The 17,414-nt window shown below is 48.1% G+C and overlaps 1 protein-coding gene across 2 annotated transcripts in view; it reads right to left on the bottom strand.

Moving 5' to 3' along the window:
• Positions 1–307: 307 nt before the first annotated feature.
• The window catches only part of VANGL1 (VANGL planar cell polarity protein 1), a 45,715-nt gene continuing 28,608 nt past the window's right edge, over positions 308–17,414 (bottom strand). For both annotated transcript variants that reach the window (XM_021548888.2, XM_021548889.3), the window contains exons 5-8: positions 12,884–13,017; positions 9,482–9,614; positions 7,262–7,496; positions 308–6,047 (exon numbers count right to left, since the gene is read on the bottom strand). In XM_021548888.2, the coding sequence (XP_021404563.1) occupies positions 5,787–6,047; positions 7,262–7,496; positions 9,482–9,614; positions 12,884–13,017 (763 nt within the window). In that variant the 3' untranslated portion in view covers positions 308–5,786. The remainder of the gene's footprint in view (positions 6,048–7,261; positions 7,497–9,481; positions 9,615–12,883; positions 13,018–17,414) is intronic.

Here is a 17,414-nt window from a genome sequence, read left to right as displayed (position 1 = left end):
CTGTTCCCGCTCCAGTCATCCCCCCCACCACCCCACTTCCCCAGCTGCATTAACTCCCCATCATTTGAGATTTCAGGTGTTCAAAGCAGTCACTTACCAGTCTTCCTTCAGGAGTGATAAATGAGTTTGCATTTTACTGTGGCAGGGCAGACCAGAAATGCCTAGAAATGAGGGTGACAAAAAGACAGCCTCAAAAAAGCTAAACCACATGTTTGCAGGGCCCCTCCTGCCCACATCTAAGGAATGCTTGAAGACCAGAAGAGCTTTTTTGTCTGAAAGGGTAAGAGAAAGGAGTGGGACAATCAAATCTGGTTTCAGTTTATTTCCAGAATTTTACTGTACAAAATATGCAAAGTGTAAAACGGTTTTATGTTTCAGTTTAAAAAACAACAAAACCCCATCCAGCTATAACTTAAGAGAACCCAGCTTGGAACAGAACAATTTACAAGGCTAAACCCACAGTGCATTAATGTCACAGACACCAGGAATTTGCTTACTTAAGTTCACAATTAGAAAAGAACAGAAAGACCATGTACCACTGCAGTTAAAGTCACATGTGCAAAGAGAAAAAAGAAAGAAATGCTGGTTAGTGTCTATTAATTAGAAAACCTTGGCAAAACCCTTTCTTACTATACACAGTGTGTGTAGAAAAAGTATTACACAGTGATAAAGGAGGGTGAGGGAAGGGCATTTTGCTCCCACCCCCTTCCCCAAGACACAATAATGCTGAATCAAAGAAACAGGCACAGGAGAGTGTAAGATTCCTTCACAGTTATGCCTGTTCAGGTAGTGGCCACAGCATCTCCCCCCTGTGCACACAGGAGATATCCCGAGCATCATCAGTGCTGGTGAGGTGCTGGGGAAGCAGCCAGAGGGAAGGAAGGAAGAATCCCCTCCTTCCTCCCTGGGCAGAGCACAGCCAGGGCAGGGCTGGCTGCCTGCTGCCCCCAGGGCTGTGTGCAGCAGGGATTAAACCATGCAGTCTGCTGGAGGGATGCAGAGGGGCAGGCAGTGCCAGCTGTACCGCTGGCACGGCGGGGACCCGCTGGGGACAGGCCCAGAGCGATCCGCGCCGCTCACAGCTGTCGGAAACGGCGACTTTTGGTCAGCATCGATGGGAGGCGGCAGCCTGAAGGCAGGAGGATGCACACTCCTGTAGGAGACATCATGGCCCAAAGCCAGCTCTTTCAGAACAGAAATTTGGGGAGTTTCCTTTTGCTTTTTTTTTTTTTTTTTGTTTGTTTTCTAAAACCAGCTCAATTCCAAGAGCACTTCCTTCTTAAGGACAGCTGAAACACTGAGCCACCAAGTCTGGCTTGAGGCTTGAAACACATATAATGTGCACACCAGAGAGGGAAAAGCACACAGACACACACAAGCTGAATGAGAAAACGCCTGCACACACACCTTGTGAGCAGCTCTCACATGGCTGGGCAGCACTGAGGCCAGGTGAGGAGCCAGCTTGGGACCAGACTACAGCACTGTTGCAGAACACTGCAAGACTTTTTTGTTTATTTACCCTTTGAAAAGGGTATTAAAAGTTTTGGTGAGCAAGATGAAATTGGCTTGAATAGGTTTCCATGTTTAGCAAATTATGGATCTTTTCAGTTTCTTCAGCAGCAAGTGTTGGAAGTGAGCACACCTCAAACATGACCTTTCAAAGTTACTTATGTGGGGCAGCACCAGCTCCAGATATTCTTTCCCTACAGCTTCTGGCTGAACTTGGCTACAGCAGATTCCCAAGGTATTGTACGGAGAGCCCCATCCCAAAGGAAGATGTTTGGAGGCTTCATAAGGGTTGGGATTTGTTCAGATCTCCAGACTTGAGCCTTACTGTGCACTGCCTCCAAGCTTCCAAAAGCAGCCTCAACACCTCCCAGCCCTGCAGATATGCTGTGGATGGGAGTGCTACAATGCTTACACTTCCAAGAGTGGTGCCTGCTCAGCTTCCAGGTGTAGGGAAAGGACACCGAGACTCAGGGCAGCTTCACAGAGTCTGTGCCCATGACTGAAGTCACATGGCAGTGAGAGGCCAACAGATGTGACAACAACATCTACCCATGCTCAGTTACAGGACTGGCAAAGTATTAAGAGCAGTATACGCCTCTACACTCCTGGAAACTGCAAGAAATTAAAATATTTAAATTTATAGCCAGGAAAGAGAAAACCAGCCTTCATGGAAACCCACAGCCATTTCCATCTGCTCTAGAACACTTGAAAGTCTCAGCTGCATCTGGTTTTGCAAGATCTCAGCATGGCTTTGGATTTAGGCTGTAACAAATCTGAGAGCATGAAACCCAAAGCCTTTAAAGTATCTGAGCAGCATACTTGAGTTGCAGGAAACATGCCAAAATGGAAGAGAGGAGTGGGGCACCACCACTCCTGGCTGGGCAGCACAGCACCCTATCAAATGGTTCAGCTTCCAGTGAAGGATGTCCAGTGCAAGGATCATCTCCGAGGCGGACACTGACCACTCCATCACCAACAGGGCTGTCTTAAAAAAACACTTGAATTTTAATAAAACCTCCCCACAATTCCCAACCAGGTACAAACATCCAGACTGGGAGAGAGGAAGGAAAATATGTGCAAGGAGATAGTGCAGGATAGGAGAGGCATTCAGAGGAACAGTCTGCACTTGGCTAGCAAACTCTCCAAGTTGTATTTATGCTCAGCTCTTGGCAAATGCAGCAGAAATAAAGGCTAAAGGAATTGGATCAGAGCTTCATTCCCTGTGACTCCATTCTTACTCATTAGCTGGCTAAAAACAGCGTTAAACAAACCAGTCCGCACACACCACTCGGTATTTCTTATAGAATTTGAATTCCTACAGATGCCACAGATCCAACCGTGGATCTCAAAGCACTTGAAAGCAAGTTGAGTTTAGCCTCACAACACTCCAGTGAGGTAGGTATGACAGTGGTCCTCTGATTTTGCATGGAGAAGGGAAGCAAGAGAGACCCCAAAAAATGTCACTAAAAATACCAGAAAAGGGAATATCCAGGAATCATGACTCCCCTTTCAGTCTGTCCTCACCTCTAAGCAGGCTGCATCTCTAAAGAGACCATCTGAGAGAGTCCTCTCCTTCAGATTTCATCAGGCAAAGCATTCATGCTGTTGATAGAGGGAAGAGCATTTAATGTAGGAGTTGGCCCCTGTTGACAGTGTCCTTTTTGGCAGCAGGGAGAAAAGGCAGTGTTGAAGCACAGCACAAAGTTGAAGAAGTAGACCCAGACGGAGCACACATTGCTTCCGTCTGGTTCTCCATGTGTTAAAGGATTTAACAAAATTAAGACATGAGTTTCCTGAGCAGATACTGTCAGACAACCCCCCACTCATGGAGCAGGGAAAAGGAAAGGGGAAGGAAATCCTGGGAAAGTAAAAAGTTTTGCAGATGTGCCTGTGACAAGGTGCTCTCACGTACACGGCACACCCAAGCCCTTGGCAAGGTGGTTCTTGTTCTGGCTTCACAGAAATGAGCCAACTCAGCCACAGGCAGTAGCCTCCACACAGGTATTAAGCTCTCCACAGTCTCCCAAGCTACTCCCAGTCTCTCCCACCCTGCTGGTTATGCACATTTTAAAAGCCAGGTGTAGGCACCTTCAGGAGAGCCAAGAGTAAGATACTGTATGTTCACCTTCCTTTTTTCTTTTAAAGGAATAAACCAACCTATTTTTTCAAAGTAAAACACTGCAAAGGCAACAGTCAATAAAGGAGTCCTCATACAGACTACCAGAAACCCCAATCTGCCAAAAAGCCCAAACACTGAGTTTAGAGAGGGGAAAACACTACCTACTTCCCCTCCTTTAAGGGCATAGGGCACAATCTCATCGTGTGCCATGCTATCCAGTTTCTCCACTACCACATCTGGCACACTACACAGACTAATAAGGATCCAGGAGACTATCATGTGCTTGTAAGAAAGGTGCAGGAAACTGCAGGTGTCACTTGGATGGGGAATCATCACTTTGGACCCTCACTCACCAGGGTGCTCCCTTTATCCCAAGAGGACTATCCATAGGTGCTGTTGGACATCCATCTCCACTGCTGCTGAAGCTGGAAGAGGATAGACCCTCTTGCCCTGTTCTCAGCATCCCTGTTTAAGGTGGCTGCTTCCTGTGGACACCAGCCAGCCCATGCCTGCTGTGGGAAGGGCTGGGAAAGACCAAAGGGGCAGGAGGAGCTGCCACAGCCCTTCTCAGAAGACTGTGCAGGCTGGCAATGAAAGGCACTGACTGACACACTGCTGGAACTAGGGCCTTCCTCTTTAAGACATCCATATGGAGGGCAGGCCAGATCCTGCCCGATAAAGGAATATTTGCATGGCAAAAGACTGAGCAGAATAAATTCAGCATTTACATTCACGTGGATCTCAAGGGACCTTCAGGTCACTGCCAGCCTTGCAGCTGGCTCCAGTCACTCCCTGCTGGCAATCAGACTTCAGACACTGATTTAGGCTCGCCATTAAAAACAAACCTTCCAAACTCAGGTGACTAAATTCACACATGAAAGCTGCACTGGTGGGCAAAGGCAGCCTTACAAACAAAACTGCATCTCTCAGAAGCAGATCCCAGCACTGAGCACAATCCCACAGTACAGCAAGGCCAAGAAAGGCAGGCAGATTTTCAACATTCAGGCTTTGTTTGGTATTTCTTAGCTACAGCTGAAGGCGTAAGGTGGGGAAGGACTCACTGCAGTGTTTCCAAAGCACAACAGTTCTCCAAGTGAAAGGGGCAGAGGTCAGCCTTTCCCTGGTTCCTCTCCTGAAGGAGGGAAGTGGTTTTGCCCCTCTTTTCTCCAGATGTACTTGAAGCCGGCTAGAGAGGGAGTGGCACATTCCTGCCTGCACCCCCCTTCCCCTCAAAGAGGCTGTCAGACATAGGGAGGGTCTGTGATTTATCTAAGGAGGAGCCAGCAACTTACTGACCCTGTCCCAGTGCAAATACACAGCCCTTGCAGGTGCAAAAGGAAGCAGCAGTGCCTGGAGAAAGATTCAGAAAGCCAGACAGAGGAGACAGAAAAAGGAAGCCTTGGGTCTGCCTGAGAAAGATGCTGACAAGTAGGACAGAGAAGCAGAAGAGAGATAACAGGGAACTGTGACATGAAGAACAACTTCACTAGCAAGCACTGATTAAGGAAAAAAAATATTGAAGAGCTGCAAATGGGCTGATCCAGTTCAAGACAAGCAATTTCACAGAGGGTGAAACCATCCCATTATGCCCATACATGTCTGGCACTGACAGAAGAGGCACGTGGTGAGGAGGAGAAGAAGAATAAAGCATGGAAGTCCCTTCACACCCCCACCCTTTGATATCCCCTCTTCCCTAAGTGAGCAGGGACTGTGGCACCGTGTGCCAGGAGATTTCTGTGAGGGACAGGTGAGCAATGAGCCCTCAGGAACAGCCACAGGTGGCAAAAGCAGACACACAAGGATGCAGGTGTGCACAGTGTAAGGCAGCACTCCAACAACAACTCTGACACTGCAGCCGTGCAGAGAAAGAGAGTGTGAGATTTACAGGATGCCTGGAAAGAGGGGCAAAGGAAAATATCTGTTCTGTCTCCAAGACTGAGCTAACTGAGCCATGTTGCCCTGTTGCCTCTTAAGATACTTCTTCCTAGATAAGATATCCCAACTCCCCCCTCCCCTTTCCAAATAAAGTGCAGATGGTCAAATATTACTGGTCCATCATCTGCCAGTTTCAGTCAGCATTGGGGAAATTAAACCCAAAAGCACGATATTGAAAAAAAATAATAATAAAAATCTCCCAACAACCCACCCTCAAAATCCCTTAGACTGAAGTCTCAGACTGTAAGCGGAGGACAAATTTATGAGATTTAGGGTCAATGAACTCTTCTGAGAGTTTGATGAAGGGGATTTTTTTCACATTAACAACAAGGCTGAAGTCCAAGCACTTGAGGACAAACACGACGCCGTCCTGTAGCCCGCTTGTGACCGCTTCCTCGCTGATCAGCGTCCACTGCTTGGAGAACCAGCGATCCCTGTCATACTGGAGGGTTGGGCCTGGGTTGAGGTAACGCTCCAGGAATGCCTGCCAAGAGCGGGACACACGTTAGCACCAGCCTCACAACTCGCCCTGCTCTCTTCCCATTCCCAAATACAGCTCCGCGAGCATGGGCTTGCCATGCTGCAAATTGTTTCAGCTTTAACACTTCAGAAGACATCTTCTCCCCAATCCCTCTTAGCTTTTCAGACCCAGGAGCAGACACAAACATCAGGAGATCCTCTTTCAGTCCAACCCAGCAAATTTGCAAAGTTATAGCCCTGACTTCTGCCATCAGCACAGCCATCTGACAGCAATTCAGAAAAGCAGAGGTAATTTCTCCTGTACCAGCCCCATAACGGATCCCAAAACTACAGTCCCAGACAGTCAGACAGGATAGTGACTCTCTCCTTCAGGCCAAGTTAAGGTGGTAAACAGATGTCTCCAAGTTTTCAGCCTGAGGGTACAAAACTGAAAACAGAATGCAAAATGCCATTTGAACTGGCTTGTATTTTAAAGTCTCTCTGCAATCTTAATGGCAGCAGAAATCCCCTTGCATAGCTGGGCAAGGTCCCAGGTGGCTCACAGTGAGAGGGTGCTAAGCCCCACCTCCTGACAGCATTTCTACCCATACTGCAGTAATTCCTGGGTGAATGTCCAAGAATAACCCTTCCCTAGGACTGTCAGATGTTCTTAGAAAGGAAGGTAGAGAGTGGGAGGGGAATTGTGTAACCTGTTTCCCTTATCATTCAGTCCGTCCCTGTGTCTGTATGTCAAAAGTCACAGCCTGGGCATGAAGCAGCTAACTATGTTTGATCAAGCAGCATATGAATTAGAAATACTGTCAGAGAGACAGATTTAGGCAATCATTAGCATTCCGAAATGCAGCATGGCAGAGGAGGCAGAAAACCAGAAAAGATCCTTTGCAGGTTGCCACCTGCATCCTCCTGCTACCACAAGCCAGCTGGGTAAACTCCTGTGACTCAAAGCCACCCTTTCAAACACTTATTAAGCATTCCCTTTGCTGAATTGGATTCAAGAACAAATACCTCAGAGGCACTTTCAGAAAAAAGACAGAAGATGCTGCAGAGGAAATATTACTCTCTTTCAAGACCTGATGCAACCTACACCACACTGCTCAATTCACAGGGAGCAACTATGAAAGCCTTCACTCACCTCCCTTGACAACTTTCTGTTCTGCTTGCACACACAGATGTGCCATCCCCAGCTCCTGCAGCAGCGTTAGAGAATGCATTCATTACCTTTGGTGTCATGTTGTTGGTGATGCAGAAGGACAAGTGTTGCAAGATGCTCTCCATGCTGTGGTACTGCTGCTGGCGGGTGGTGCGAAGGTACTTCTGCAGAGCTCTTGCCATGGAGGGGAAGATGGCCTGGGCTGCTTCTCGGGGGTCCATCATCTCTCCTGGAGCTTTCTGCTGTTCCTCTGCCTGGAGGCGTTTGATGTGAGTGAAAGCCTCTTCTACTGCAACAACAAGCCTGCAGCAAAAAAATCAGGACAGCAAGAGTCATTAACAAGAAGTAGGATGGGTCTGTGGTTAAGGCAGAGCCTGGGAGTCAGGATTTACAAGCCTCCCATTCCCACTTGCCATCAAGTCACTGCCTGCTAGCAATTTACACAAAATCTTCCCTACTAACAGTCTGAGAGGTAGACAGCAGCTTTTCCTTCCTTGCCCAAGCTGTCCAGCAACTGAGGGCCATAAACCAGGATTAAGACTGTAAAGCCCTGAGCACTGCACTTGGTTCTGCCAGAGCAGCACAAACATCAGCTTTGTGACTCAAACAAGACACAGCTGCCCTCGTGTTTAACGCATGTCTGAATACAGGTCCCAGCACACAGGGCTGCAGCACGAAAGCACAGGACAGGCAGGCACTTGGGGGGAGGCTGACCACACCTCGGTGTCACCCAGGACGCAGCCTGCTCCGAGACACTCTGTGCTCACAAGCTGCAGTCTGCTCCCATTTCCACCAGCTGGGTGCAGAACTCGTGCTGCCCAATGACTGCCCTGCACCCCTCCACTGAACAGTGAGGGCAAAATCACTTCTCCATCTTCATTCCTAACCCTGTGGCTAAAGGCATCCTCTGCAAACCACTCCTGTGTTGGCACAGGTGAGCAAACACGAAGCCCACACCATAAAAGGGGAACAGGCATCTTATAACACCCATTACTTCGTACTGGGCTAACTTGCAAATGAGGGGCTACACTGCAGCTGGCACGGAAAAAAAACAGTTACGGAAGAGCCACCCAACAGAACTCTTTGGCCCCTTCAGAGAGGACTTGTTTTATACTTAATTTCCTCTCAAGTCACCAATGACCGTCCACAATGATCTCAATATCCAATGCATCTTAAAGCTGGGGCAGCTGCCTCATCACAAGCAGAGGCATAGCATACTGCATTCAGACTGCATATGAGGAGCAGCACTAGAAATCCTGACATTTGCACATTTTGCTCAAAATGACATGGGGGAGGTGAGGGTGAAAATCAGTTTTCAACTCCTGTCTTGAAACATCTGGCCTTATCTAGTGACTGATGGTTTCCCTCTGACTAAGCAGTTGTTCTAACCAAACTCAGCAAGCACGGGAGATGTGCCCAAGTTAGGGTGCTACCTACACCTCACAGAAGGGCAAGTTTAAGTTCCTATTTGCTCTGAGGCTGGAAAAGGGCCTAAAACACAGAGGCTAAATAGCACAGGTCAGACTGAAGCAGGCAAGGAGGGAATGTGGTGCCAGCACCTTCCCAGTGAAACAAACTGCCAAAAGAAAACACAAAACAAGTCAGCTCCTTGCAGTGATGACACATTCCTTCCATACACAGCTCAGTTCAGGGGAGTCTGCCCATAAGCAACTTGCCTCAAACTGTTAGGTATGCTAACTGCAGACTGCAATTAGGCTCCTGAGCAAACAGAGGCACTGTCTCGGGTCATCTCAACAAAGCATCACCTCTGCAGCTTAAGTATGACAGGCAGAAGACACATCTATGTTTCAAAATAAAATGTACCTGCTTGTGGTCAAGTCTTTCCTCCTCAACTCACTGAAAGCCAGTAAAACTGTCCCTCTGACTAGCCTGCAAACACAAATATTCTCCTCACCTGTGCACAGATAACACCAAGCACTCCACTGATCCTGTCCCTGGATTACCTCAGCTGACAAACCTAGGCATGAACAAGAATAATGGGATTTCCTACAGCAAGTAAGTACAGATTTATCAAGCACTGGACTGCTCCCTAATCAGTGACACTGCATTAGCTTATCTGCCTCGTATACACGAGCTCAGCTGCATGCAGGTTGTGCCGATAATTCCAGCTGCAAGCTGCCACCGTCCCTTACACATCTGTGTTTCATGAGCTCCCTCCCTGTGACAGATTTACAGACAGCCCTCCATGGTGGGGTGGGGGCACCCTCCAGGCTGAGCAAGCCCCACGGGGCCGAGCCTCGAGCAGCACCGGGACAGGGCGGCTTTACCTGGCCCGGCGTTTCTTCACGCGGCGCTCGTGGTCGGCCTCCTCGTAGTAGAGCTCGTTGTGGCTGGAGTCCCTGCGCCGGGCGGCGGCCGCGATCATGGCCCGGGACTGCCCCGACGCGTTGTTACCTGGGCCTGCAGGGGCGAGGATGGGCACAGAGGAGACAAAGGCGCTGTCAGTGCCAAGGGCTGGGGCTGGGACAGACCAGCACCCCACGGCAGCTGTCCCCGTGCTCTGGGGTTCCAGCCTTCCCAGTCAACGCTATAAACCCTTCCCCGGTCCTCAGGAGCTCCGGTAGAAACCCTGCAAGGCTGCACAGGCTTAGAGAGGGCGTGCTGGCATGTGGACAAGGGAAGTTAGCTGGGATGGAGGGTCTCACACAATATACACAAAGGCAGAGTGAGGTGAACATGCCAAGGATGCAACTTACCCCCTGTTATATATACTTTCAGTTTGAAGGCAAGGGCAGCTGGAGCGTATCACATTTCAGGATCAAGACAGTGTGAGAGCACAAAAAGTGAGAAGTTGGAAAGAGGAGAGAGACAAACACAAGAACACAATGAGACATGGAGATGAATAAATGAAAGCCAAACTCCAGACAGTTATTCGCAGGAAGGGGAAACAGGATGCAGGGGACAGCAGGGTCACCTTTAGACAAAGCACAGGGTCTCCCAGAAGGGCAGATGCTGCCAGAGCAGCAGTCCCATAATATGGAAAGCTGGGGTAGCAGCTTCTCATGGCACTCTGAGCAGCATCTGCCATTAGAACTTCTGCTACTCTTAACAGATCCTTAACAGGGAGGCTGCAATCTGCTCTCTAACACCCTATCAGTCCACAGAGCCGTCTACTACAAGACCTTAACTAGTGACCTTAAAATACAGTTCTAGGTTCTTCATCTCTCCCATGAAGCCCTCAGCTCTGGCTTTTCAGGTAGGGAGAGAAAAAAGATTGCCCCAGAAGAGTTTACAAATTCTTCCATCCAGATAGAGGGCAGAGGTGGGTCTATCCAGAGCTAAGTGGTAGTCTAGGACTAACTCCAAGCCACCAAGAGCTGATTTGTGCCAAACTGCTCTGGCCCACACCCTCAGCTGGCAGTGGTTAGGCAAATCAATTGCACAGACATGCTCAAAATTATTCTGCTCAAGCAAGGGCAACTCTTTAATTTTTTTCCTAAAAAGCCCAAACCAGATTCCAAGACAGAAGCCTGAAACTCAGCAGTGGGAAAACAAACAGTCATACAAATAGCTTCTTAGGAGTCTAAACATTTCAGACTTTGTTTGACAGCTCTGAAATGGGGGATATGACTCAAGGGAGACACTAGCTCCCAAATTTGGGTTGCATCTGTAATTTGCCTCATTGACTACACCTAGCAATGAAAATCCTGGTTTTGAAGGTGAACCTCCCCTCTCTGCATAAGAGAGATTACAGCAATATGTTTTCCTTCCTGGCTGCTGCAGTATCAAATACAAAAGCTATCAACAAATTAGGCTGCGTTAATAGCATTACTGTCTTTTTACAAGAAGGGTATAAGAGACTGTCAGGCTGCCAGGGTAAGCTGCAGCCAGAACTACAGTCTGCTTTGTAAGATGGATAGACTCTTCTTAAGGACATGCTTCTAAGCCTGAGATTTCCATGTCCACAAAGGCAGCAGCATTACACACAGAACAGCCCAGGCAATTGGTATTGCCCCAGAAGGGGAGGCAGGAGTTTCCAGGCCCTGACAGGCTCACAAGCTTGACACTCAGAAAGGCCTGCCAGCCACACCTGCAGCTTGCTTCTGGCTCCCTCTCTTCTGAGGAAGCCTCATGAGCTAGCAGCTTCTGAGCCACTCACACTACAAGACTGGCAGTCTTTTCTCTGAGCTTGGGAGTCGCACTGTCCCAGCAGGTGCTGCAGGAAAAGACAGATGTCAACCCCTCAAGAGATGCTGCAGTGCAGGGCAACACCAGCCAGCAATCAGAATGGCACACCCTGCAGCCAGCCTGGCAGGCTGTGGGGTCTGAGTAGTGTGCAGACACCTGTGGCATCAGGAGGCCCTCACCTTCCCTACACCAGGCTTCACTGAGAGGAAGCAAGCTGGAATGAATGATTTCCTCTCTAGAAAAACACAGAGCATTCTGTTTGCATGTCTGATTGCTTCCCCTCTCCCAGCACAACGCAACCAAGAGCAGCACTCCAGGCAGAAAGGACACATGATGGGCAACCTGTCCTTCCCCTTCCCTCACTTCTCCCTTTCTCTGTCAGGATGGGAGTATCTTACTGTAAGGATTTAAACCTACAATTAATGTTACAGACTCAGGAGTGCTGCATGAGGTTGGAGAAGCCTTTAGGATAAGGTTTTTGAAACTCATCAAAAATGAAAAAAACCCAAACAAACTAAAAAGGAAAATGAAAACAAAATATTCCACACGCATAAGGCACTGAAACTTTGCTGAAAGCAAAACAATCATGTCTCATGTTTTTCAATGTAACAGATATTCTTTATATTGCAGTCTTCACACCATGCACATAGAGCCACCTTGCCCAGCTAAGTCCCTTCAGTCTTCTCTTCCCAGCTCTCAAAGCCTTTCAATACTAACAAATTCATGGGCAGGACATGCCTTTACCACATTCTGTCACACAACTTCAGCCGTCCTTCACCACACAAACTTTGCTACTCAACTTTGACTCCTCCAAAGGAATGTGCACCTCTATAAAGGCTGCTGGGCACACCTTGCTTAACAAGCACGGCTTTCACCGATAGGGTTTAAGAGTGTCAAATTATTAAGTCCAGTTTTCACTGCTTTGAGCATCCCCATATCCACCCATCCATCCGCTTTTCTAAAGCCCCAAAGCTTGGAAAGGGTTTGTAGAACGGCAAAGCTCAACGGGAATCATTATCTGTGTTTGAATTTCCATGGCCACGGGTGAGCCAGGCTCATTTAGCGCTGAGGCTGCAGGCTGATGAGCATCGCTTTCATCAGCAACTGCTGCTTATACCGTGGCTCCTTCACTTTCCTGAAGGCTGCATTCAAAAGCAGCACAATAAACGACTGGGGAACTAATTTAAGTTAAAAGTTGTGTTTATTGTACTATCACAACTAAAGAGATGACCCAAGGGTGACAGAAAGCAGAGGCTGCTTGAAACAAGCAGTGTTGCTGAAAAGTGTCAAGCCACATGACAATTAAGCCCGACCCAAAATGTGGCCATTTCACCTGGCAAAGACAAAAGCCTTATTGTGGGCTAAACACATCTGTACAGTCATCTGGAACTGGCAAACTCAGCACTGCTAGGAAGATTTCCAGCAAGAGACAAGGACTTGGCAAAGCAAAAAGGTGAGAATGCGTGCATAACAAACCATAAAGCAAATCCAGCCCTTCCCCATCCCACCCAGTCTCAGAGACTACATTTTACCTCACCTACCATCAACATTGTAGACTTTCAGGCCAGCCATGTGCTTGGCTGCTCGGGATTTGGAGGCTGTTAATAAGGCTGGGTTGTAGACTGTGAAATCTCGGTAGTAATTTTCCAGAACCACCAGTGCAGCTCGTTGGATGCTGGGTAAAGAAAAAAATAAAATAAGACAAATCCCCTCAGACGATTTGTTTCCATAAAATATTTTTTTTAAAAGTTAGGAAGGAATAGTGGTATTACTCGGAACAGAGCTGTCACGCCTACAGGACTGTACAATACACAGAACATTAATCACTCTCTCTAGGACCTGTAATATCATTTGAGACTCAAGATAAGTATCTCTGCCTTCAGCTCAATAGGAGGATGTCAGGAAATCCCTAAACAAGGGCAGCACATGAAGTGAAGCACTAGGCTGCCTGCAGCACGGGAAATTGCAGAACCAGAGCTCAGCACACCTCGACAGTACACTCCCTGTGCTGCAGAGACCTTGCTCAGGCTAAAGACCACAACACCACACGGGTTTTGCTGTAGCTGGCCAGCCTGGATGGAGGCACCAGCTCAGGATGGATGCTTTTCCCTCCGAGTCACTGCCAGCCGCCCGTCGCAGCTCCTCAGACCTCTTCCATCCCAGCACGGACAAGAGTGTGATCTCTTGAGCTTGCACAGCAAGATAAGATCGCTGCCTGAAGAGTAGGGCTGCCAGAGACTGGATTACCTCAGTATTACTTGTTAAATCCCTGGCTAGGGACAGAACGAGGAGCAGTGACACTCCCTCCAACCTTTGAAGGGATGCCTGTACATTAAATGATGACACATGGGAGAGCAACAAACACACGTGCCAGCAGCAGCAAAGGCTCAACCCAGAGGTATCTTCTTTTGCCATCATTCTGACAACGGAGAGAGATGTCTGTAGGCACTGCTACCAACAAACAGGGCAGCACTTCAGAACAATCTGAGCTCCGGTGTTTAAAAATGAGGGAATAGGACACAGCTCTCGCCACGCTGCTCTGGCTCTGTGCCTCAGCGTGGCACCGGCACTCTCAGCGTATCACCAAGATCACCCATTCAGCCAATGCCAGTTTGCCAAGGACCCACACTAAAAATAATTTTTCTGCGTTCAAAATTGAAGTGTAACAGCCAACACATTTGTTGCCAGTTAATTGGAAAGGTCACACTAACAAGGCCTCTCCCAGCGAAAGCAAAAGTATTCTCACACATGTTACAACACAGGAAGAAAACATTACGAGGAGGGTAACGTGGGAAAATAAGACATTAACAAATTAAGCCCTAAATTCAGTGCTCGGCGCTGCCACAGATTCCGCGTGTGTTCCTGGAGGAACAATTTAAATTTTCCTGTGCTTTGTGCTAATATAAAACTTCTGCATCATACCCAAGTAATTTAAATACACACACACACACACACCCTCACCATCCTCACTCTACAGATGCCACACTCCCACTGATCAGTGAATTAAGCAAAGATCCCAGCCCATTCAGGAGATTCTGAGAAAGAAGAACAAACCCAGACTTGTTCCTGAGTAGCTTCGTCACTCAGTATTATGGCACATCACCATTCAAGTGCTGTGTACCTTTGAGATGATGAATTTAGCTTTTGAAGCAAATTCCATCCTTAGGATTGTTTGGAGGATCCAGCTACAGCATCTTAAAGAAGCTTTATCTTTCAGGTACCACTCCTTCATATTTCCTCACCTTACATTTGGTAAAAGCAACTCCACTAATGTACTTGGCTACTGATTTGTGATAAAGAGCCACCAGTTAACTAAGGAAACTATTTTCCTTTGATAAAGTAGTACAGACTGACCCACTGCCAGACACATGTACATGCTGACATGGAACAGGTGAAAACTGTTTTATTTCTTCCTGCAACACTTCTGATTTCTACTGTGAATGTGCTGCAGCCTATAAATAAAATTTCATAAAAGTAATCATGTGGCAGCAGCACATATTCCCCTTCTGACTGCATTCGAACATGATCAAGTTTTTCCATCTCTGCTTTCCAGGAAGATAAAACTCCATAGTTTCATCACAAAACATAATGTTTGGAAAACTAGGACCAACTCACAACAGGAAGATAAAAATGAACAGTTATTCTTTGCTAATACACTGTACTCATTTCAAGCAGCACTGGAACTTCCATCCCAGCAGTGGGAAATGTTTGGGAACTCCACTGACCAAATTTCTCTATTAGGACAAAACACAATGCATCACAGCAGAGAATAATTTATTTTCATACATACACATTTTCCCCACCGCCAGCATTATCATCAGGATGCCAGCTTTCCCCACCTAACATTCCTTCCATCCCCTCACTAAATAACCTTCCCCAGCAATTCATTGGCACGTGCACTCAAAATCCAAATACAACAAAGTTTTTACATTGCAGCAAACAACAACTATTGCCCTGAAAATTAAAGCCCAGGTATTTGTTGCTGATGCAAATCCAGTACAGGCTCAATCCCACACATGAGATACCCCAGTCAGACAGAGGAGTCCACTCTCTGGAAGAGAAATGAAATAAACATCAGTTTCCTGAATTTCTACCAGCCCGTTTCTGTCTCCCATGTAGTATATCCTAAGCATGGCAGGTTAGGAAGACAGCTACAACTACAACTCTTGCAATTCTCTGTTACAGGAGAAAAACAAATAGAATTAGAAGCTGCAGACAAGTAAATTAAAAGGGTCACAATGATTTGCAAAAGCAAGGAAAAGGCTGAATCAGAGCCTCCTGGGCTGTGTTGCTCAACCTCTTCACCCACATCAAGGGGAAGCCTCACCCTGCCCGGTGCAGGACAGGCAGCCCTGCCCCACACGGCTGCTGCAAAGCAACAAGGAAAGGACCTGTGCCCTGAGCATGGCACAGCACCCGAGCATGGCACAGCACCCGAGCATGGCAGGATGGCACCCATGGCTCCGGTGCAGCACCACACGCCGGCAGGAGGGCAACCAGCCACAGGCATGGCAGCACCCAGGGCAGCCCGGAGGAACCAGCAGCAGCGCAAATGCCAAGGAAGCCTGGTGTCTCCTGACAGCAATCCAGGCTCCTTGGGCTTCCCATGCAGGCCAGACCCTCTGCTGCCCTGCCAGCAAGGGGACGTAGCCACAGGAGCCGTCTCTCCAGCCACTCGGCAGCTCCAGCGGCAATGGAGACTGGTGACCTTCCTGCAGGCCACGTCCCGAGAGGCCATGTCTGGAGAGGCCGTGTCTGGAGAGGCCGTGTCCCGAGAGGCCGTGTCTGGAGAGGCCGTGTCCCGAGAGGCCGTGTCCCGAGAGGCCGTGTCCCGAGAGGCCGTGTCCCGAGAGGCGGCTTCCTTGCAGCGCTGTCTTGGGAAGAGTTCAGCACCATGTCGGTCACTGCATTCATTCACCCCGCCTTTCAGCGAGCTGGGCCTTTTGTTCAGTGCTTTGAAAGAATGGGGAGGGGCAGGAAGAGACCGAACAGAAAGTTTCGATATTTAATCGCCCGTATGAAAGAGGTCAGAGCGAGGATTGTTCTCATGTCCCACCGAGAGGGGCTGGCAGCCCAGCATATTTCAGGCGTTGTAGCAAACTACCAGAACGCAGAAAAAGTGTATCACAGAAACACAGAAATCATCATCTAGTTCTATCTCCACCCCCGCCATGGGCAGAGTACAAAAATCAGGACACAAAAAGCATTTCCATGGAACAGTTCAGATTCAAAACTTAAGGCACAAGAGGAAAACGTCTTGCACAACCCAGCAGCCTGCTGTAAACAGAGTTTTCCTCGCAGGCAGTGCCAGTGAGGCTCCAGGCTTTGTTGCTCTGTGTTTTGCGCAGTTGGAGGGTTGCTTGTTTCTAATGATTGGTTTCACTCCCCTGGAGAAGGCCATGTCACAGCATGCTGCCAAGAGGGAAAGCAAACAAGCAGACCCAGCAGAAGCACACAGTACCCCAGTGGCGTCTGGCAGCAGAGAAATGCAGAGCCCTTTACTGGCAGTAATGAATTAACTTTTACAGGGCATCCAAGGAAGTGGAGGAGGGGACTATGTGACACAAAGGTAGCAACCATTTTTTTCTCTCAAAAGAGTAAGTCAGTCCAGAGCAGTTTTGCCTGAGTACTTGCTGCTACAAAAGATTAGAATATTTGCAGTCTTGCCATACTCTGCACCTCAGAGGCCACTCAGTATTTGCCTTCTGTGACACAACTACACCAACACTGAAATTGGCTTTTCTTAGTGTATTTCTAGGAAAACAGGCCAGTACTATACTGAGGCAAAGCACAAGGAAAGAAGCCTGTTTAGATCATCAAAATACTGGCTTTGGACACCGGTCGTTTCTCGGAAAAGGGGTTTGAGTTTTATGAAGTGGTGGAAAGAACTGGTGAAAATAAAAAATAAGGAGAGAAAAAAAGATTAAAAATTGAAGCCACACCTCTATGCACCTGTCACTCAGATGGTTTTAGCAGTTTTGTGCTTTCCTGCTAAGCTAGAAATGTAGCCTGTCACGGTACTACACCAAACATCAGCAGACACTGAGAATCATCAAGGGCAGAGGAGTGCCC

The sequence above is a fragment of the Lonchura striata genome, chromosome 2 (genome assembly GCF_046129695.1).
Source record: "Lonchura striata isolate bLonStr1 chromosome 2, bLonStr1.mat, whole genome shotgun sequence".
NCBI lineage: Eukaryota > Metazoa > Chordata > Aves > Passeriformes > Estrildidae > Lonchura > Lonchura striata.
Note: the sequence above shows the minus strand (reverse complement) of the source record. Positions and strands in the feature narration are given on the sequence as shown.